Source organism: Pleurodeles waltl, chromosome 8, assembly GCF_031143425.1.
Source record: "Pleurodeles waltl isolate 20211129_DDA chromosome 8, aPleWal1.hap1.20221129, whole genome shotgun sequence".
Taxonomy (NCBI): Eukaryota; Metazoa; Chordata; class Amphibia; order Caudata; family Salamandridae; genus Pleurodeles; species Pleurodeles waltl.
The window spans coordinates 813,308,234-813,332,177 of record NC_090447.1 but is presented as its reverse complement, the minus strand read 5'-3'; the positions used below and the strand labels follow the sequence as shown (position 1 = coordinate 813,332,177).

General features: G+C 42.0%; 1 protein-coding gene across 3 annotated transcripts in view; it reads left to right on the top strand.

The window, feature by feature from the left end:
* The window catches only part of CLYBL (citramalyl-CoA lyase), a 1,509,930-nt gene that overhangs the window by 1,185,714 nt on the left and 300,272 nt on the right, over window positions 1-23,944 (top strand). For 2 of the 3 annotated variants that reach the window (XM_069205075.1, XM_069205074.1), the window contains one exon: window positions 16,030-16,125. The exons of the other annotated variant lie outside the window; for it this stretch is intronic. In XM_069205075.1, coding sequence (XP_069061176.1) covers window positions 16,030-16,125 — 96 coding nt within the window. The remainder of the gene's footprint in view (window positions 1-16,029; window positions 16,126-23,944) is intronic. 3 annotated transcript variants of the gene reach the window in all.

The window sequence follows — 23,944 nt, the reverse complement described above, 5'->3', positions numbered from 1 at the left end:
GCTGGACCTGTCTGTATATAAGTTAATACATTCGATGTTTTGTTTACTCCGGGCACCGTTTTACTTCCTCCCATCCCCAGCCCTTGCTTTTAAACTTAGTTCGTGTGCAGTCCTTATCACTGTTGTGGAGCAGCAGCTATTCCTCACACAACTGGTATTTTCAGATAGGTGCAATTACGAGGCACCGTTTGAGGACAAGAAACGGAACTAGATGATGGGTAAAAATGCATGCACACCAAGAGAAGCCACACTACTTGAAATTAAAAGTTGTAAGCATTTAAAGGCTTGCACTGAATACTTGGAAGCACTGGGTCAGTGGCGGGCAGCAAAAGCTGGAGCTGTGACCAGCCGCTTTTTGCTATGATGCACGTGCTCTGCTACGCACAAGGAGCTTCAAGGCCCATGGACGTCATGCCCCTTGTGGCCTCTGACACTGCCTTTGCGACCCCTGGCCTCCGAGCTGGTGAAACCAGTGCAAGGAACAACACGTAGGCCGTGTCACAGGCCGCTCGACCTTATGAACGTTGCTTGGGGCTCCACTTCCTTGTTTTCAATCAGTTTTTTATTACACTAATAGTGCACAGTATTGTTTTATTCACGATTAATGTAATAAAAATGGAGTGCAGTTACCTGGAATATGACCCTCCTTGGTAGCTGAGGTAAGTAAAAAACACTTTTAAGTGTATGTTGTGTGCATGCTTGGCGGTGAGACTGTGGTTATGTAAAAGAGAGTTTGTGGATGAGTGAATGTGTTTGTATGTGTAAGTGAAAGTAAAGATGAAATGACGTGTGATGTCACTTCCCTTACCCCTGGCATTTTTTGTAACTGACGACCATGTTCGGGGCTATTGGAAGAGTGGGTGTGGCTTAATAAATAGAAAAGTGTTAGGCGACTCAGTGGAAAGCTCTGCAGCAGCAGGTATTGGTACAAAACAATGTTAAACTATTCGAAGAGATGGCTGGCAATGGTGATCGGCGAGGAGTCGAGTAATGATCACACTGTGCACTGAATGAGCAGATGCAAGAGATGGTAAAAGCTGGTACAGCAATGTTTAACAACAAAACACAGTAAACGAAATATCATCTGATCAAAACAAAAGTCTTTTTTCAAATGAGAGGTGCCAGAGATTACAAACGCGCGCAGTGCTCAGAAGACGTCATACACAGATATTAATAAAGCATCAAATAAGTGCACCATTTTCGCCTGCGCGAGGGCGGCCGTCATTGTAATCACTGTATTAAAGTGGTCCATAACGAAGTCGATGGCGTCTCCATCGATTAACGACCAGGAAGTCAGGGTAGAAAGACCCCGGAGGCCTACTGGAGTCAAGGTAATAGTGAATCTGACGGGGGCGTTTGTTTAGTGAAAAAGTCACGCTCGTGAGAGTCGCTGATTGGAGAAAAAATGAATTGGAATGAGTCAACTGTGGGTGGCCTGATAGTGAAAACAATGGTCGCTGGGCGCCTACAAATCGGGCCCAGAAGCCCCCCTGTAAATATTACATTCATTACACTGGTGGCCGTGTTTGCAGCTATGGAATGTAATGCGTTTATATGATTTATTAATAACTTTGTGTCACATCTTCTGGGCACCCAGCATGTTTCTTCTCACTGGCACCTTCTATTTGAAAAAAAAGCCTTTGTTTTGATAAGATCTTACTTCTTTTATTATGCCTTGTTGCTAAACTTTGTTACACTAACATTTTTTGATTTCCTAATTGGGGACCTTTTATCCTTGATTAATACGATTTATCACTGGTCTCAATTGATTTTAGGATCGCCAATGTTTTTTTTATTACAGAGATAGTAAATGCAGCATCATGTGAGAGACTGGCCGATTGTATCCATGACAGAGAAGCTGTGCATGAAATAGTCGACCAATAATACACAAAGCTTGGTGTAGGCAAAGGCAAGGGTCGATGAAGAGAGAGCAGAACATATTCAAAAGTGGAGGATAGAGAAGGCTGCAATTCAGGAGCGGGTGAGCCCACAGGGGAGAAATAGAGTGTAGCAGAAAACCCTTAATGGTGATAAAAGTGACAAGAAGTGTGTCTGCAAAAATAGTAGTACGTGTAAGAGAGAAGTGATGGAGGACTAGGGAACAGGATGGTGGGGGGTTTACAGCACGACATAGAAAGGCTGCAAGCAGACCCACGCTTGGAAGGAGGGGAATAGAGCAATCAGAAAAATACAGGGTGTTAACGCGTCCGTCTATGTTAAATTATACACATCAGGACTCGTTTTAGGTCGATGAACCTTTTGACCCAGTGGTGAGTCTCCGTAAGACGAAATTACCAACCATCAACATATATTTCACAAAAACCATTAAAGAATCTTCGACGCATTCGTTTGTTTTCTGACTCAAATAACCACACCTCGAAAGAAGAATTTGTGAATTTTATTCCCTATTGGTTACAATCTAATAATAAACGTATTATTCTTAAAACCAAGAAGCATAAAAGCATAATCACAAAGTGGCAATCATGATGAACTTTCACAATGCGATGATCAGAATCATAGAATAGATATATTAGAAGAGAATAGACCATAGTGCATGATAAACAACAGAATATCAGTTCAGCATAGCTACATGTCAGTCACGTCAGTTCCGTCCGTCAAATGAATACCTCACCTAACCTCAGATTAGCATTAGCATGTTGGGCTTCATGCAAAACAATTTAGAACATCAATTTGGAAAACATCTAACTAAGATACCTAATTAAACATACAGCAGTTGGTACCTAGAAAGAAAGGCATATAGATTCTGTTAGCATTTATAATTACCCTCCTCGAGTTAATTCAGCATTCAAGATCAGTCTTCGTCTTCAGGACATCAGATGGTTCACCGTCAATCTATCTAAATGGAATCAAAGGGCACTCTCCTCATATGGAGGAAAGTATAATAGGGTGGGTTATGGGCTATGGTAATTTTGTCTAAGTCTCAAATCACCAAATAGAGTGACAGAGTTTCTGGATGCAATTGATGTCATCCCTTCCTAACTGAACTTCGTCTCTTGTGTCATGAGTTTTTATCCCTTTTTCCCTAATACATTCCCCTAAAATTCTATTGGTTATTAACTACACCCCATCATTGGTTACCAATCAAATTATTCATTAAGTAATGCATTTGTTATTTCTTGATATTGAATTGTCTTTCAATTGGTCTTCATAATCAGCATTTTTAGTAGGTGGTACGTCCGGGGTTACTTCACCATCTTGGCACACGTCTCGGGTCAGGAGTTCTTTTCCCCTCGTCTCATCGTCCTTGAGAGTGTCCATTACTGTTTCGAAGCACATATCTTTTTATACTAAAACTGCTAGCATGCGGATGGGAAGATCTCTTCATGTTTCAAATTAATACAGAAAGAACAATAGCTGGGTCATAGTCATTTGCGAGTCCGCACACAGAAAAAGCAGGAAAAATAAGCTTTAAATGAGAGTTACACGGCTAGTTCGCAACTCATGCTAACTTAAGACATACACGTTTTAATGAATACAGTTTTGGTTGTAATAATGCATATATCTTATTATTATTATTATTATTCAACATTAGTGTTCATAAATGAGTAAATCTTCATGTTTATTAATGCATTTTAATTATTATTTATTAATATTGCTTTGCCAAATGTAAGTGTTTCATGTCTATAATATATGATATTTATACTACGCTCTCTCAGTCCCTCCTCTGATGACGCACGTCATCATACAATTCTTGATTTTCAGTTTTTCACCTTGCGCATAATGCGCATTTCAACATCTTGCCCTTTATGTGAACTTTCCCATATTTCATTGAACATTTTCTCTCTTTCACTTTCTTCATTCTGCTTGACTCTTTTTGACAAATTTCTTTTAATTTTGTCGTTAAATTTGCATGCTCCCCATAATCCTAATAGACAAATTAAAACAATTAGTAGGCCCAACATAATTTTTGCAAGAACACCATTCCAAATATTGGTAAACCAGTTTCCTACCCGGGCAATTCCTTTTCCAAACTTTTCCCAAACTCCAGGTTCTTTCAGTTCCTTCAAATCTGTACTATCTCTAGTCAGGTTAGTAAGCATGTTTCTAATTTTCTTACTATTATCAGGTATGTAAGAGCAGCAGTGACGTTCATTAAGCATTTTGCACACACCTCCATTCTTTGCTAAAAGAATGTCTAAAGCAAGCCGATTTTGAAGAGTCATAGCTCTTTCTGCAGCGAGTTCAGTATCCATTAATAATATTGCTCCTGTAAAGTTTGTCAGCATGTTATCCACAATAGTAGACAACTTTTGAATTTTCATAGAATTTAAGATAACCCCAACTGATGGGATTATTGCACCAAATATGTCACCAATGACAGCAGCCACTGATTCTCGTTTTTGTCTAGAATGTTGTATTTCAGAAGATTTAGGTATCTGTTTTAAGTCATCAATCTGGTATATCTTTGGGAAAACTATTCCCAAATAACATGTCCCATACCATCCCTTTGGGAGACGATAATATGCATTTAACCCACAGATGTAATAGATTCCAGGAATCGCTGGGTCTTGTCCATTTAACATGAAGGTCCATTTACTCTGAAACAAAAACACATGCCTACATTCACTCGTACCCACAAACAAATTGTCTTGATCAGATTTTGGTCTGTATATACATAGCCTACCTACGTGTAATGCATCTATAGCTAACTTGCCTTGTGTTTTGATGGCAGTGAAAGCATAATCATTTGCATAAGTACGTTTTTCTAAACCTTTTTCTAATTTCTCCTTTAGTGCTTTGCGTCTATCATCTGTGTGATCTAAAAAGCTTTTCTCTACAGAAGACAGTAAGCATGTTAAATTGTTGCGGTGTGCATAAGCAGTTCCAAATGTTAGTGTTGGCTCAAAGAATCCTCTGACTATTTTTATATCATGCTCTTTAGCTAGCTTATTTAGGAATTCAATTACAGGCACAAAAGAAAACACAACATCCAGATTCGAATAGAAGTATTGTACATGCTCTTGATTATAGAATCTCGTTAGTAATAGGCTGCAGCTAATTCCATAAGTAAGAGGGAGACTATGATAAGTAACCCCCTCCTGCACAGATGAAGGAATTTTAGTACACACATAACAATCTCTTGTATTCATAGTTTCCACATACTCATTTAATCAGCGATAGAAGACATTAGTAGAAAGTTCCCTCTTCGTATTAGTTCCCTCATGAAGATGTTTAATATCTTGTTCGAATTTCTCCCACAGTGATAATTTATTAGTTGTAGTGGTAGTCTCAGGTTTTGAAGTTGCATTAATAGTTTCACTCTCTCTCCACGGCATTCCCACAATCACTCCCACAATCATTATTGCGCATACAACACCTATCATAAGTCCTAACCAACCACACACTTTACTTCCTTTGTTGCTATAAGCCATGTTTGTATAGAATCAGAATAGCAGATCAACAATCAACTTAAGATGGCAAACTCTTTCTGCGTATTTACAGCGTCTTCTCTCACTCCAGGACCCTTTTTGTCAATTCAGGATAGCAGCTTGTCGTAATCAGGTTTCTTATAAGTCAAATCCAGGTTTAATTGTCTTTTTCCGGTAGGTTTATAAAGTCTCTTTTCTTTTGATATATTTTCTGCAGAGTTTTCCTGTTGTTTTCCTTCAGGTACCGTAGTATTGGCCAGGTACTTCTCGATCAAAACCGAATGCCAAGAATTCTTGTTGCCATTCAGAGGTTGTAGCATATGCCCATTCAGGACCTGTGTACCTTCGGTTTGCTATTCTCTTTCTTTTTAATCTTCGTTCACCTTGCTGTTCCCCTTCACTCAGATCATCCACCTGGAGGTATCGCTTTCTTCTATTATTGTCTCGTTCGTTAATTTTCTTATTCTAAAAGGCGACTTTTCTGGCCATGTATCACCTCTATGTGTCTTGTTTCGGTGATTTCCTTCAGGATGTTGGACAGCACCCTCCTCTTGTGATATGGTGTTTTCTCTCGATAGGCTTGGAATTCGATCAGAAGAGTCTGATTCGTTTTGATTTGGATTTGTCACTATTTCGTCTCTCTCTCCTTCTTGTTCAATACTGTATTCTGGTTCTGAATTGTATTCGTCTGCTTCTGGGAGAACCTCTCCTTGTCTTTGTTCTCCTGCTGCCTCCACTGAGATTGGTACTCCGTCACCTCTCTCGAACTCTCTGATAGTGTGAGGGACGCGGCTGTTCTCAGCGGGCTCTCCTGTAGTCTCAGATCTTTCTTGACTGATCTCTGATTCTGAGACTTCTTCTCTCGAGGTTGCTGTACTGGAATTTTCAAGTTCCTCTTCAACAGGACACGTTACCTTCTTTGTGTGGCTGGCATGTATCCAGTTGGGAACCCCGGCACACTTCACAGCAGTAGTGGTTGTCAATATCACTTGATATGGCCCTTTCCAACGCGTCTCAAGACACGATTTTCTTACGTGTTTCTTGACAACCACCCAATCTCCAGCTTGCAGAGAGTGTCCTGGTTCGCCGATTGGTGGTAACGTGTTAGCTTCTACCTGGTGAGAGAAAGAGCGTATCACGTCAGCTACATTTTTGCAGTAATCCAACACCATATCATCTGTAATATTCACTAGTGCATTTGCAGGTACCGCTGGTAGCCTCATTGCTCTACCCATGAGGATTTCATGGGGGGACAATCCTGTTTTCTTATCTGGTGTGTTTCTCATGGACATCAGTACTAGCGGTAATGCATCTGGCCACTTCATGTTTGTTGCTGCACACATTTTCGCTATTCTTGATTTTAAGGTACCATTCATCTGTTCAACTAGTCCTGATGCTTCAGGGCGATAGCTACAGTGTAATTTCTGCTCGATGTTGAGTGCTGCACACAGAAGCTTGATTACCTCATTGTCGAAGTGTCTTCCCCTATCTGATTCTATAGAAACCGGGAACCCGAATCGTGGTATTAATTCCCTCAGTAATAGTTTTGCAACTGTGAGACTGTCATTTCTACGTGTAGGGTATGCCTCAATCCAATGACTGAAAACACACACAATCACCAACACGTACTTCAATCCTCCACAAACAGGCATTTCAATGAAATCCATTTGTATTCTATTAAATGGACCTCCAGCTCTTCCAATGTGGCTCAAATTTACCACTGTTCCTTTTCCAGCATTCATCTGTTGACAGATAATGCACCTGTGACAAGTAATTTCTGCGGCATGTCTGAATTTTGGATTAAACCAATCAACTTTAAAAGATCTGATCATGGCGTCTCTTCCTAAATGTGCTTGCCCATGATATATTCGGGCAAATTGTGACAGTAGACTATTAGGTAAGACCAATTTCCCATCATCTGAGACCCATATATCATCTGCTCTTTGTGTACATTGCATTTTCTGCCAGGAGCGTTTTTCTTCTTTGTTAGCACGGTTTTGTAGTGTCTTTAACTCATCTAAAGTATCAACCACTTGTAATGCTAGATTCAAAGTTGTGTCATTTTCAGGCTGAGGTAGCAATTCCCACTGTTCTTTGAATGATATACAATTTAATGCACAAAATCTTGCTACCTGATCTGCATAATCATTCCCCATTGACACAAAGGGGGTGATTCTAATTTCGGCGGGCGGCCCGCTCCGCGGTCGAAAGACCGCTGAGGGTATTTTGGGATTTGCCCTGGGCTGGCGGGCGGCTGCCAAAAGGCCGCCCGCCAGCCCAGGGCAAATCAGCCTTCCCACGAGGACGCCGGCTCAGAATTGAGCCGGCGTAGTGGGAAGGTGCGACGGGTGCAGTGGCACCCATCACGTATTTCAGTGTCTGCATAGCAGACACTGAAATACTTTGTGGGGCCCTCTTACGGGGGCCCCTGCAGTGCCCATGCCATTGGCATGGGCACTGCAGGGGCCCCCAGGGGCCCTGCGGCACCCCCTACCGCCATCCTGTTCCTGACGGGAGTCCCGCCAGGAACAGGATGGCGGTAGGGGGTGTCAGAATCCCCATGGCGGCGGAGCGCGCTCCGCCGCCATGGAGGATTCTGCAGGGCAGCGGGAAACCGGCGGGAGACCGCCGGTTTCCCGCATCTGACCGCGGCCGAACCGCCGCAGTCAGAATGCCCTGCGGGGCACCGCCGGTCCGTCGGCGGTGCTCCCGCCGACCCTGGCAGACCGCCGGGGTCAGAATGACCCCCAAAGTCTTGTGATCTGGTGTGAGCACTGCACTTTACCACGGCAACTTCAAGAGGTAACTGAATTGCATGTAACAAATCTCTTATCTGTTCTCCATTTTTCACAGGTGATGCGGAAGAGGTCATGAAACCCCTTTGTGACCAGATCTGACCAAAATCATGTACAATTCCAAATCCATACCTACTGTCAGTATAAATTGTAACTTTCAAATTTACAGCAGCATGGCAGGCCTTTGTAAGAGCTATTAATTCTGCCACTTGTGCTGAAAATACCTTTTCAAGCCAGGAGGCTTCGACTATGCCAGACATTGTACACACTGCATAGCCAGCTCTTAATGTTCCAGTTGAATCTCTTAAACAGGACCCATCCACGAACATAATGCAATCATTTTCTTTTAATTGGTTGTCCTGTATGTCTGGGCGAGGTTTGGTACAGAGGTCAGTCACCTCGAGACAATCATGCTCAAATTCTTCCCCCTCTTTGATTTCTGTATTTTCATTGGGAAGCAGAGTTGCCGGCTTCAGTACTGTGCATCTTTTCAGTGTAACATTTGGTGATCCCAAAATAATCGTCTCATATTTGGTAAGTCGTGCATTTGTCATGTGCTGTGTTTTCGTTCTTGTCAACAAGATTTCAACAGAATGCGGAACCAAAACTGTCAAAGGGTATCCCATTACTATGCCCTCACATTGGGAAAGGCTTTGACCAACTGCTGCAACTGCTCGCAAACAACCCGGTAGGGCTGCTGCGACAGGGTCCAAAGTAGCTGAAAAATATGCTACAGGGCGGTTTGCATCTCCGTGGACCTGTGTTAAAACAGACAAAGAACAAGCATCACGTTCATGACAAAACAACAGAAAAGGTTTTTCATAATCAGGCATCCCTAATACTGGGGCCCTGCACATGCATTCTTTAAGCTCAAGGAATGACTCAAGTTCTTCTTTTGTCAAAGTGATTGTATATGGCTCATCTTTGACATCTTTTCTTGTCAGTTTTATTAAGGGTTTTGCAATGATTGAGAAATTGGGTATCCATTGGCGGCAATAACCCACCATTCCCAAAAACATCCTGACATCTCTTTTTGTTGTTGGGGGATTCATTTGTATGACAGCTGTTATTCTCTCCTTTGATATTCTTCTGGATCCTTTCTCAATTAGATGCCCCAAATATTTTACTTCTTTCTGACAGTACTGCAGCTTCTTAGGTGACACCTTATGCCCGTTTCTTCCCAAATGGTTCAATAATGCAATGGTATCATATTTGCAACTGTCTCTGGTTTTGGATGCAATCAACAAGTCATCAATGTACTGCACAAGAGTTGAATTAAAAGATAGTACAAGAGGTTCCAAATCCTTCTTTAAGATCTGATTAAAGATAGATGGCGATTCAGAAAACCCTTGAGGGATTCTGCACCAACTGTACACCTTATCTAGGAATTTGAAACTGAACAAAAATTGGCTTTCCTCATGCAGCGGTATTGAGAAAAATGCTTGTGATAGGTCTACTACGGTAAACCATTCAGCATCGCAAGGAACTTGGAACATTATTACCGCTGGGTTAGGAACCACAGGGCAGCATTTTATCACAATTTCATTTATTTTTCTCAAATCCTGCACAATCCGAATCTTCCCACAGGGCTTTTTCAAACCCATAATAGGTGAGTTACATGGACTGCTCAAAACTTCTTTCAAAACTCCTTGCCTGAGAAAATCTGCAATAATCTGTGTCACTTCGATGAGTACGTCTTGAGTCATGTGATATTGTGGTACTTGTGGGAATACTGCATTTGGTTTTATCTGCACCTTGACTGGTTTAACTCCTTTAATTAATCCAACCTCCTTTCCTGTCAAATCCCACACTCTCTCTATTACGGACCCTTGTAGGTCAGCAGGTAAGTCGATTAGTGTGAACACTGGGAATAAGGTAATAAGAGCGTAATCTTCGCTCGTCTCCCCTCCTCCTATGAGCTGGTCCTCATCACCTTCATCATCACTGTTTGTCTGAACTTCTATTCCATCATTGGAACAGGTAATTGAACATTTAGTTTTACATAGTAAGTCCCTTCCCAGCAGGGATACTGGACTTGAGTCGCATACGACAAACCTATGCAGGCCTTGGAAATTTCCAATTTCAACCTGTACTGGATCGGTAATTGGATTTGTCAAATACTGATTAGCCACACCAACCACTCGTATTGTGCGTCCTGATAAAGGTAACCTTGGTACTTCCACACTGCGGACTGTAGAGCGTGTAGCTCCAGTGTCAACCAAAAATGAAACCTTATAGCCCATTACTTTTCCTTCTACATATGGGCCTCTCTGATCTACTTCTACACTCTTCACTGTCTGAACTGTCATCTGACCATTCGTCATTCGTCTCATTTTCACCTCGCAATGGGAATTGCTGTACAGTGTTGTTTTGACTCAACACCTGACCTGTGACCTGCTGAGGAAGCATCACCTGTTGCTGACCCATCGGGGCTAGAGGTAGCTGCATTTGCTGTCTAGGCACCATAGGAATCTGCTGTTGCATTGGTTGTACTGACACAGTTTGGAACCGTGGCGTCTGCATTTGCTGCATGGGTTGTACCCCTGACATCTGCGTCAAATTATTTTGATAATTCTGATTTTGTTGTCTCATTCTTGGACCTTGTGGATTCTGTTGTGCCCCAACATTCATGCTCTGCTGAACTGTACCATCATGCACCATATTTGGACAATCCCGCTTCCAATGTCCCATGCCCCCGCACGCGTGACATGGTGACATCCTCTTCACTACTTGCCCATCATTTTGAATGGCAACATTATTCATGTCTAAATTACGATTCACAAAGCCTCGACCTCTACCTCTCGGCTGTACCTGAAACCCACCGTTCATTTGCGGTTGCTGATGCATCATTTGCTGAACACCATTTCCCTGAATTCCAGCCTGTGCAGCTCTTATCTGCATCACCATCACCTTTTCTTTCAGCTTTTTCTGTTTTAACTCAATTTCATCACTACAGTATTTCGCATACTGCAACACCTCGTCAATCGGTTTAGCTTGCCAACAAATCAAATGGTTCTTAATCATCTGACCAACCTCTGGTCTCAGCCCTTCAACAAATCTGAACACAAGATGATTCATGTCCTTCGGCTCGATCGTTTCAGTACCACTGTAATGTTTAAATGCTTTTAACAATCTCTCATAATAGGCATGTATTGACTCCTTAACCTCTTGCGAAGTCCGGTCGATTTTCTGCCAATCGGTCACCTTCGGTGACACCTTTTGTTTAAAAAACTCAATCACTTTATGATAATATTTCATCACCTCTTCAGAAGGTGCTCCTGTCGCCTTATCCCTTGCCGGTTCCTTTGTGGGCCAATCTACCCCTCTTTTGCACTCAAGCCACAAATCTGGTGGAACAATAATCTCAAATAAAGTATTCAAGTCCTCCCAAAGACATTTTGCGAGCTTCACAAATCTATCTGTCTGCTGATACCACTCGATCGGTTTTTCTCTCAACCTCGGGTAATCGTTTGTAAAGGACAAAATATCTCCCCTGGACCATGGCACATGGACTAAAACACCACCAGCTGTTTCTCTCATGGGCAGGATTTTTACTGAATCCAGATTGGGTGTTGTCGCTGTTTCAATAGACCTTAGGCTATCCCTCTTCCCTTAGTCTTTTTTCTTTGCACATCGGTTTTCCCATTTCTCTAATGCTCCCCAGATTTGCGCACTCTGCAGCAATTCTTTCAGGGGTGTCTTCATGCCTGCGGATCTCATGTGTTCAAAATCTTTTGTGTCGAAGTCTAATCTGTAGCTTCGTTTCAAATGTTTTGTGTTCCCAATATCGATGTTGTATTTGTCTGCCAGATTCGTTAATCTCTGGTGTATTTTTCCCACTTCTTTGGTAATCTTAGGGCATACGTATCTCAGTTCTGCCTCAGTGTAAGATTCTAACCTGTTCACCCCCATTGTTCCTTCCACCAACTCAGCAGCTTCTGCACTTAGCCGTACCAGATTCAGGTATTCATCTTGTTTTTCTTTTTCAGGATTGACTTCGGTTACTGTAGTTGCTGTAGCCTTTTGTGATGTACAAGTTTTCTCTAACCACTCATTTAACTGTTGTACTGTAAAACCCTGCAGTGAAATGTTCCCTGTATGTATCATTGGAGTATATGAGGTATTTGTACTCATGGTTCGGGGAGTCAAGACTCCCAAACCTGCTTGCCGCATTGCCTCAAGAGGTGCCCCTATTGGACTGAGGTCCATTAAGGGTCTTGATCGCTCAGAAACCTGACCTCCCTGGGCCATTATTTGTGGAGTTCTAATAGACCCTCCTCTTATGGCATAATGGGTCATGACTCCCTGTTCACATGTCCTTGTTCTCTCTTGGGCATATAACGGTACTGGGGGACCAACAGTGATAGGTAGTGATATTGCGGCAGGTGTCTGACCTGATCCCAGGCTTCTAGGAGCTTCAACACCATAGGTCTGCTCTAATAATCCCGGTGCAGGTTCTTTCAAAGGAGCCGCTACTGGGTTATACCCCGGTATCAGTTGTGGTGGTTGTGACACTAACTGTGGGGTTGACTCGATCTGAACCAATCTTGGTTTTGTATATATCGGGTCTGGCGGCACCACCAAGTTCGTAGTAGTCTCGAGTACTGGAACATCGGGATAATTTTTTTTTATCTGTGGTGGAGGTTGTAACTGTATCGGTACGTCTGGTGCAGTAGGTACACTGTCACCATTCTGTATCAAAGCTGTATCGCTAGTCTGTACCGTATCAGTAACTCCCTTCTCCTGTGTCTGGTTCCCAGGATCCAAGCTAGTGCTCGGAACATTGTCACTCACCGCATAAGGTGGTGGTCGGTCATGCAGTAACCTATCCATAAACTCCTCAACCTCTGAATCATCCTCTTCTTCCCAGGTCCTTTTTTGTTCTTTAACTTTGTCTGAGGCTTTGTTAGTTTTGCAAGAAGCTTTCTTTCCCTGTGTCTCTTCTCCCTGTGTTATCGCTGGAAACAGCTTTAACCCATCTACGATTTCCCGTCTCCACATCTTATTCTCGTTATCCCATCTTGCTTCTGCATACGATTTCTCTGCCCTTGTCAATCTCCTGTGAAACCTTTCCTGCCTATGTTTAAGAGCCATCAGATCCCAGATCGCTAGAGCCTCGTATTGTGCCGGTCTCGGAGGTGGTTTCTGTGTACTTAACATCCACCTCAAATTTTCTAATACCTTTTGATTGAATGTCCCATGTTCCGGAAACGCTAGACACCCTTCTTTTTCTGTCAACTTGCGCCATTGTTTTAACCACAAACAAGGTGCAACACCTTTTTCCTCCATAACTGTATAAGATGGAGTACCCTCGGGCGGTGTAGATTCCCCATCTGTTGCAACGATGTACACATCTCCCCTCAAAGCGCTTTTGAATGCCTTAACAAAATTCATTTTATTTTAGATTTAATCAGGAAACGGCTTAGTTCCCAGGACACTCTTCACCTGCCCTTTGCTCACCCTATTGCCTCTCACGAATGGCAGCCAATCCGTGCGCGACCCCTCTCAACATCTGACCTATCCCAGCGCGGCACCACTGACGTCACACTCATACACACTGCAGCTGACAAAGTCTTGCGGCTTGTCCACACCTCACTAACTTCTTATAACTCATACAATACTAATGCGATTTATTGCAGACACCTTAAATGACAATACAAATCTGCCAATTTACTACAGGAAGGGTAACACATTCGCTTCAGAACTTTACAGAGATTTCACTTGAAGCCTCGGCTGCTACTCTCTCCTTCTCAGTTCCCTCATACGCAAGCAGAATTCGACCCGCAAATCCTACTCTCGACTTGTCAATGACTCCTTCTAGTGCACTTTAGAACTTGTCAAATCTCCATCGAAGGTTTCACACATACGTTGTGACTCAAACTTGACTTGTCAACCACACCCGATTGACCTATTAAATCGCACAGATTACAACATAAACCATATTTTTCATCCTACTCCGGAGTCTTAGACCTCAACAGGCCTGTACCTTTACCAACCATGTGGATAATTTTGAACAATTAAGCGCTGCATTCACATGAAGTACGCCGACTTCCCTACTCTCATACTGTGGAGTACGCCCACTCCTGCTAAACAACACTTATTTTGGCCTAAATACACACACTCTTCACAATCTCCTGCAAGAGGCATAAGCTTTGAGCAAGCGCAAAGACCCTAACCACACATACTATGGCGCCGAGAACATTCCCAACTCCTCTTAGGCAGGCTCCGAGATCCCAGGAAAGCCCATGGTGAACCTAGCCACTCATCGTTTTGCCAAATTTCATTATCACAGAAAACAAAATTAAAAATGAAAACTCCGTCCTAGGGCCCCCAAGGGCCAAACTGTCGCTCTGCTACCAGAACTGTTAACGCGTCCGTCTATGTTAAATTATACACATCAGGACTTGTTTTAGGTCGATGAACCTTTTGACCCAGTGGTGAGTCTCCGTAAGACGAAATTACCAACCATCAACATATATTTCACAAAAACCATTAAAGAATCTTTGACGCATTTGTTTGTTTTCTGACTCAAATAACCACACCTCGAAAGAAGAATTTGTGAATTTTATTCCCTATTGGTTACAATCTAATAATAAACGTATTGTTCTTAAAACCAAGAAGCATAAAAGCATAATCACAAAGTGGCAATCATGATGAACTTTCACAATGCGATGATCAGAATCATAGAATAGATATATTAGAAGAGAATAGACCATAGTGTATGATAAACAACAGATATCAGTTCAGCATAGCTACATGTCAGTCACGTCAGTTCCGTCCGTCAAATGAATACCTCATCTAACCTCAGATTAGCATTAGCATGTTGGGCTTCATGCAAAACAATTTAGAACATCAATTTGGAAAACATCTAACTAAGATACCTAATTAAACATACAGCAGTTGGTACCTAGAAAGAAAGGCATATAGATTCTGTTAGCATTTATAATTACCCTCCTCGAGTTAAGTCAGCATTCAAGATCAGTCTTCGTCTTCAGGACATCAGATGGTTCACCGTCAATCTATCTAAATGGAATCAAGGGGCACTCTCCTCATATGGAGGAAAGTATAATAGGGCGGGTTATGGGCTATGGTAATTTTGTCTAAGTCTCAAATCACCAAATAGAGTGACAGAGTTTCTGGATGCAATTGATGTCATCCCTTCCTAACTGAACTTCGTCTCTTGTGTCATGAGTTTTTATCCCTTTTTCCCTAATACATTCCCCTAAAATTCTATTGGTTATTAACTACACCCCATCATTGGTAACCAATCAAATTATTCATTAAGTAATGCATTTGTTATTTCTTGATATTGAATTGTCTTTCAATTGGTCTTCATAATCAGCATTTTTCATAGGTGGTACATCCGGGGTTACTTCACCATCTTGGCACACGTCTCGGGTCAGGAGTTCTTTTCCCCTCGTCTCATCGTCCTTGAGAGTGTCCATTACTGTTTCGAAGCACATATCTTTTTATACTAAAACTGCTAGCATGCGGATGGGAAGATTTCTTCATGTTTCAAATTAATACAGAAAGAACAATAGCTGGGTCATAGTCATTTGCGAGTCCGCACACAGGAAAAGCAGGAAAAATAAGCTTTAAATGAGAGTTACACGGCTAGTTCGCAACTCATGCTAACTTAAGACATACACGTTTTAATGAATACAGTTTTGGTTGTAATAATGCATATATCTTATTATTATTATTATTATTCAACATTAGTGTTCATAAATGAGTAAATCTTCACGTTTATTAATGCATTTTAATTATTATTTATTAATATTGCTTTGCCAAATGTAAGTGTTTCATGTCTATAATATATGATATTTATACTACGCTCTCTCAAGGGTAAGGCGGCAGCAACCAGCAAAGTGACCGACATAATTGGCAGGAGCAATAATGAAGGTGGAGGCCAACAGTGGTGGCTGATAGGAAAGATACCGGTATGTGGACAGCTTTGAGATGTGAAGGTCTGTTAGAGTTGGCCTTGTGTGAAGATGAGATGTGAGAAGCAGCCCCAGGTGGAGGGATTAACGAGAGGTGCGAGAGGTTGAACTAGGGGAAAGGGAGCTATGAGGGGTGATGCGGTCATTATACATAGGGGCCCCTTCATGCATCTGTTGTCCATGAAGCATTAATCTGTCAAATCCGGGGGTTGCTAAAGTGTATGGCAAGGGCATCCTCCCACGAGGAGACATTAGCGAGACCTTCCACATGCCATCACAGATCACTTGCTTCTTCCATGGCTGGGTGTTCATCTTCTGCTCTGGGTCGGGACCACTTGGCCACATCCTTCATTCTCTGCACCTCCATGTTGCTGCTTTTCCAGAGAAATGTAAACTCCATTTCGATTGAAGTCACCATATTGTGGGTCCGCAGTATAGCCAGAGTGACTCTCAGCAAACAAGATGCTTTTTAGGCATTACTCTTTTCACCTTCCATGGTGTGAGTCAGTTTGTCGTCCATACATGCCCTGCCCCAGATCTCTTAGCTGGCATCGAACAACAGCCTCATGGCGGGCAAGCAGTGAGGCTAGCTGAAGAAGGGTTGCTTTGCCTATTAATGGCCACACCTTTCCTGGTACGGATACAAATTTGAAAAATTACGGATATCCCTTGTCACTAAATACCCCTTTAGGGGGTAAATAATACGTTCATTAAAACATATGTCTATAAAACATAACAAGCACATAAACCATCATCTTATCATGACAATTAAAAACTAACCCTTAATGTTTAATAAACACTGAAAAACGTGCAATACCAAAAGCAACATAAAAAATACGTATTCGCCAAAAAAAAAAACAATTGCCTCAGACCTTGAACGAATGTGATATTTCAAAATAACTGCTTTTAAAATTGTAAAACATTTTTACGAGCGAGTAAATAATGAGGCCAATCTTAAAGAACATGGCAAATAGAACATTTTATTTTTAAAAAGCACTTACTAATTCCATTATGATCCTTTATCTCATTGTACCATTCAGGTTGAGAATAAAGGGCCACATGTAGCAAAGTCCGAGATTGCGACTCGTAAATTGCGAGTCTGTCCGACTCGCAATTTCCGAGTCGCAATCTCGGATGCAGAACGGTGTCTCAGACACCGTCTGCGACTCACTATGGGGTCGCAAAGACCCACCTCATCAATATTCATGAGGTGGGTCGCATTTTGCGACCCCATAGCGAGTTCCTGCACTCACAGGGATGGTGGCCTGCTGAAGTCAGCAGACCTCCATGTCTGTGACTGCTTTTAAAATAAAGCAGTTTTTTTTTTTCATTTTGCAGCCCGTTTTCCCTAAAGGAAAACGAGTTGCAAAATGAAAAAATACCGAAACCATTTGGTTTCGTTTTTTCAGAGTAGGCAGTGGTCCATAGGACCACTGCCTACTCTGAAAAAATATTTTTGTCGACATTCACAAAGGGGAAGGGGTCCCATGGGGACCCCTTCCCTTTTGTGAATGAGTTACCACCAGTGTGACACTGGTGGTAACTGCGAGTTGCTTTGCGACCGCATTTGCGGTCACAAAGCAATTCTGAATTGCGATGCGAGTCGCAAATAGGAAGGGAACACCCCTTCCTATTTGCGAATCGCATTCACAAATTGCGAGTCGGTACCGACTCGCAATTTGTGAATGTGCATCGCGTTAGGCCGTTTGCATGGCGCAAACTGCGATTTTCGCAGTTTGCGACATGCAAACGGCTTGCTACATCTGGCCCAAAATTGGAGTACAACCAAGTTGCATTTTAAGCAGAACTAAGTGCATTTGGAGATTTGGAAGATCTTTCAGGTAGGGGAAAACCTCTGCCTGACCATTTCCCTTCACTTACAAGAATGTCTTTCCAACATAATGTTGAGGTTTGTGATGCCTGTTCACACGAGGGCAAGTTATTAAGGAAACTTAAGAGATGTGAGCCTGCTATTATATTCCAAGATTTGTGATGAAATTCTCGCCTTATACCTTGAACCATGGTACTATTAGGCAAGCCCAACAGACGTTTTCACACTATACTCACTACAGTCTCCCAAATATTCTCATTCTAGTCCCCCTTTGATAACTGGAAGCAAGAAACTGCCTAACTATCTCAAATGTATTCCATGATGCAGAAATGTTGTCATTTGACGCAAGTAAACGGAAATTACATGTGGAAGAAAAGAAGCTGTTATTACGCACAGCTCAGGCATTGGATACTGCATCAGAGCATCAGGGCAGTTGTCTGGCACGATTTGCCATCATTACAAATACTCTGGGATTCTGAAGGGGCGAATCACCAACTAACAAACCTGGGGTTTAAAAACAAAACGCAAACGTGTCTCAGAGAGGAGGGTAGCTAGAAAGGTTTCTGGTGCCTGCAATGAACGGGTTGCACCTCGCGCTATCAGCCTGGCATAGAGGTATAATGAAGGCCTGTCTGCCATCTGATGCCGCGAGGGCCATGGCAGAGCCTCTGTCTCTCTGTCACCGTAGTGTGATGTCGCTTTCTTCGTGTCATAGGCTGTCATGCAGCCGGTCTGCTAATTAGGAGCCATCCTTTTAACAATATATCTGCACTTTAGATGCGTGCACTCCGTGTTCAGAACTTCAGTAACAATTGTTTTAAAACTGAAAGGCTTCACGCCGAGCCTCCCTAATTAGTAAAAGTTCAGATTTTTGGAAGAAGCATCAAAAAGTCGAAAGCACAGCTGGGGCGTGCCCCCTTCTGTTTCTGCAGACCTGTACAGTGCCCTCTAAGCTCACATGTTAGCAGGAATGCCAGGAACTGTTCCAGTCTTGCTTCTTCTTGTTCTGAAGGGTTTCTGCAGTGTAGGTGATTAAGAATGAAGTTTATTAAAAATCGGCACGAATACACAACCGAATCTGTGCACAATACCAGCCTCTTCTGCAGTGATAACTTGTTCTGAAGTGTACAGAAGCACCTGTGCAACCACAGTGGGTCATCCTGGTTTGTGGCTGCTTGAACCCTTAGTATTTTCATCAGAATGATGAACAGTGTGCAGTCCTGGCGAGGGTAGCCACATTAGTGGGATCACACAAAGAGTGATCTTTCCGACATTGTCTTTGGCCCTGGTTATTATGTGTCATGTTCTAGATGTATTGTGGTAGCATGGTTTTAGCAGGAGAGCCAAAGCAAGGAATTAGATCCTGTTGCAAGAGGTTAAGGGTATTACATTTGATTGGGGTGACAGCATAAGAAAATAATGGAGAAAAGTTTAAGAGCAGAAATAAATGTAGGGAAAACGCATAGCACAATGATGAACAAATATGTAGATTTAATAGAAATTAAAGTAAACAGGTGAACGCGGGTACAAAGAGATTATACTATCACAACATCAGCTCTGATAATCCGGATGGCGCAGGGAACTCAGAGTTTCAACTATTAAAAAAAGAAATATAAATTGCAATTAGACAGCCTTGCAAATCACAGTTATCACATTGTAGGCCCTTGAAGTTTGCAAAGGAAACAGGTATTTCTAATGCAATGGGTCTCGCGTTTGCTCGAGTTAGAGCTACTGGCGTTGTGAATTCTTAACTAAACTTTTCTTGCCACATAAATTGAAAATGAAAAGTAAAACAGTTGACATAAGCGAGCTGATTCAAAGTGCCACCACCTCCATGAGCATGAGTGGGAAAGAGAGACACAAAAGGAAAAAGAAGTTTGCTTGCAGTCAAACGTATCGGGCAACATGCAATTATCCATGTAACAGGGTCAGTGTCCAAGGCGGTAACAAAACCGCACCGAGGAGGGACAAACGTAAAGCAATTACCAATGATTACAGAGGATTTTTGAAAAGCAAGCCCACAAACTAGTGAAAGTGATGAGTGTGCAGTGGGCGTGGTTAAAAGCCCACAAGACGTACAACAGGTCAAAGTGCTTGTGTGCTCAACCTAAAAAACAAACAAGAGTTAATGTGGGCTGCTGCTTAACGGCGACTGTATGACCTCACTGCACGTGTTTTTCAATTAAAATGCGTTACACAATATGAAATTGGGGCTAGAGCTCTGTGGAATTTTATAAAGAATATTTACAAATGGTCTTTCACAGTTATGCTTATTAAAATATTTTTCAAAAATGGATTGGTTACAAGGCCTAACCTCACAAACTTGGTGTCCCCCACAGCTGACTGTATTTTACTGTTGCGAGGCTTCTTCAGAGAGGGATGAGACATCATCAATAATAAAGTTGGGGTGTATGAAGAGAAGCCATATTGCAAGTCTTAATAGATGATAAATATAGCATAAGGGATTGTGCAGCTGCTGTGTGAAAGGCCAAGGAAACTGTAGACGAACATTTACATGGAGGCGGTAGCTAATCGCGTATATGCTCCAGCCTCTCAATTAAAGCACAATTTTTATAATATAGTAGAATGCTAAAGACGATTTCTGGGGAGCATTGTAGGAATAATAAAACATGTTCAACAACTTACTGGGAGCCATCAAGTCCACCGAACTAAGTTATCATATGTACAAGGGACAACAACATTTATTGAAGACGGTCAAAGTGCATTTGCTTTACTGGACAGGGGAAAACACACAAACGGCTGTATTAAGCCACCACCCGCTACTTACTTACCTCAGCCCTTCCAATTTCTCTGTAGAATTCACGAGAACCCCGCCTTCCCCCCAAGAATCTTCCCTTCCCTTTCTCTTCAGCACACTGGTTCACATGAAGGATGTTACTGCATTGTACATTTATATGGTGTTACTCTGCGTGGTCTGACTTAGCAAAATTCTGAATTGGAAAGCATCTCAGACATTCCTTCTAACAATGCATTATGGCCTCCTATAAGTGTGAATACAAATCTGGTAGCTGTGCTTAGTGTAAGAATTTGAGTTTTCAGGTGTGTTTTGGGATGTCCATATAAGCCGTCAAGTTCCAGGTGCAACACTACAAAGCAAGGAAACAAAATCCTATCTGAACAATAGACAAGTTATAGACACCACCAAAGATTGTGTTCTTGCACATCTTAAAGTGAATAAATAGAAAACAAATGTTATATGTCATAAGGATAAACATCTAAGTTTTCAGTTTTTAAACCCATCAATGGTTAGAAAACCATGGAAGTGCCAAAGCTTAAAATTTAAATTTCGGGGGCCTTTTCTGTAGGTTAATTGGAAAGTGCTTGAACTAGTTTTCTATTCTATGTATATAGTTTCGGAATTGCCGAATATGTATTTTTGTAAGTATCATTACAATTAGATTGGTGAAGGGAGGCTCTGATCTAGATGGTCAGCCTTAGGAATCTGGTAAAGACTACCTATGACTGTAAAGGAACGGTCTTTCAGCAAAAATAATAGCAATGTAGAGTGCCTAACAAGAATAATAGCAAAGTAAGATCGCCTTTGATCACACTTTCTGGTCATAATTTCAGGAGTACTAGGACAATTTTATAATTTAGTACTGAACCCTGCCCCTCAACCTGTTGGGCCTACAAGGTGAGAGATGCTCAATGTACTTCGAGGTGATAGAGTTTGCCTGTAGGGCAAAGAGGCCCAGCGGAGGGACACTGTCCAAATGAGGTCGCTTTACGGCATGAAGCAGCAATGTGAAATTTAATTAAGGTACATTGCTGCAAAGTTAACAAAAAGCAGTAAAATACTTACACGCATAGAAATATGCTAAAGAGGATGCAAGATATTCTTTTTAAACATAAAAGTGAAAGACTGATCCATGTGACAGAGGGAAACTTCTAAACTTAGCACTACAAAGTAGCCTTCGAGCAGCAGAAGCCACTGGACAAGAAACCCACATAGCATAATATCTAGAGAGATAACTTTGTACATCAAACTTTGCCGTGCTGCTTTGAGCAGCCGTGAAGATGTACCATGAGTAATGCGTTCAGAGAAAGTCCACGTAAGGCAATAAAGTTGCACGGGCTTGGTGCACATATCAGTAATTGGTTCACACACCAGCAATCGGAACTTACTTTCTGGACTCTGCATTTACCAGGTACCTCGCATAAACATATGCTATTTAGCGCGTTGAAGCAGGTCTATGTAGAACCAAAAAAACACACATTAACACAATTCAGAAATTACACTATAACCACAGAAGCAGTTCACAGTGAAATCAAACACGGTGCTCCCAGTATAGGTGCACCATGTGAATACAAGCCTTTGCAATGCAATAGGTCTCGCATATTTCAAACAAGTTAATTGTCATCTTTTGACAACAGCACCTATGAGAAAAAAAAAAAAACAAGTGGAAACTGAGAAAAGACGACTTAACAAAATAAAATAAAGTTAGCTTTAAAAAATAAAACTTTGCAATTTTGTTTGTCCTGCCTGGCACGTTTTTGCCAGTCACAAGCCTTCTGTTTGTGGGGCACTGGAACTTAGAACAAAATAGTACCTCGATCACGTGGGGAGAAATGTACGGCCACTAATTAAGTTGACATAAATTAGTGCTTGATCCCTGCTCCACACAGAGGAACAGAAATGTTGTCAGGCATGCCTTGACGAATTATGAGGCTGTAAAGAAGAGTGCCACGCAAACCAACAAATGGTGAGTGGCAGGCGGGATCCAAGCCCTTAACTGAAAACAACAGCGTCTTGCATACAAGATGCACCCACAAGCGCATGCACTTGCAGGCTTGACTCTCAAAAGGCCTCCCTTCCTTTTTTTTATAACTCACAAGAACATGTGTCCATGCTTTGTGACTACACATGCTGTTGCAGATACATTGAGTGGTTACTACCTGTCCTGATCCGGTAGTAACAGTTTCCATTGGGAAACAGTCCATTTCCAGCATGTGACAGTAATGTGGGATGAGGTGGCATACTTGTGGGACCACTGCCTGCTCCCCCAAAGCTCATTGAAACTTTAAAGTAGCTGATTTGAAAAGGAAAAGGAATACCCTGGGAATCATGTTAACAGCCTCGGTCGTGTAGCCAGTGATATAGGGGACTATTCCCTGCTCTCTTGATGTTTTTCCTAATGGGAAACTTTTTTTTGAATCAGTACCAGTTACTTCAAAGAACATGCTGCTTCAAAAAATAGTGTCCCTTAAGTTTCCTTAGTAGCAGGCCAACATTCTTGTGCTTTTAGAAAATCACAGGGTGTTGCAAATAGCAACCTGCCTAATTAATATACATTAGGCAAGTTGTTGTGCACCCCCCGCAACAGCACATTTTTCAGTGGGGCCCTGGACCAAATGTGTTTTGTGGGTCCCTGTTCGGAACAGCTTTGAACTTATGGTCCAATTTCAGCCCTTTCATGCCCTCTTTGGCCAGGTCACTGACAGCACACAGGCATACTCATCTAAATTTTAAATGTGTTCACATTTAATATTCAGGTATAGTGACCTTTGTTTTTAATATTGGAACACAGCAGCAGCTTACTAATACTACAGTGACACCTTTAGAGTTCTCATATGTGAGGTCCTGATTTGGTCTAAACAAAACTTTTTTATGAATGTTGCATTAAACCTAAACACAACATTTCTCTGCATAATGCCTGTAGTACTCTCACACATCAGCCACATAAAAAATAAGTTAAAGGAAGACGGCATTCAAAACAATCTGTTTAAGAATTATTCAAGGTCATCCGGCAGAACAGAGCTGTCGATATCACGGGGCCTCCTGAAAGTCGGGAGCCCTGGCCCAGGGCCCACTTTGCCTGTGCTTTAAAAGGTCTTTGCACACGTGGCATCACAAAATTAAAGACTGGTCGCAAAAAACTGGTGCTTATTTTTTAACCACTTTTGGAACTAGTCTTTTAGTTTATATAAACTTATGCTCTTTCTTGAAGAAAGCTATAAACGTAG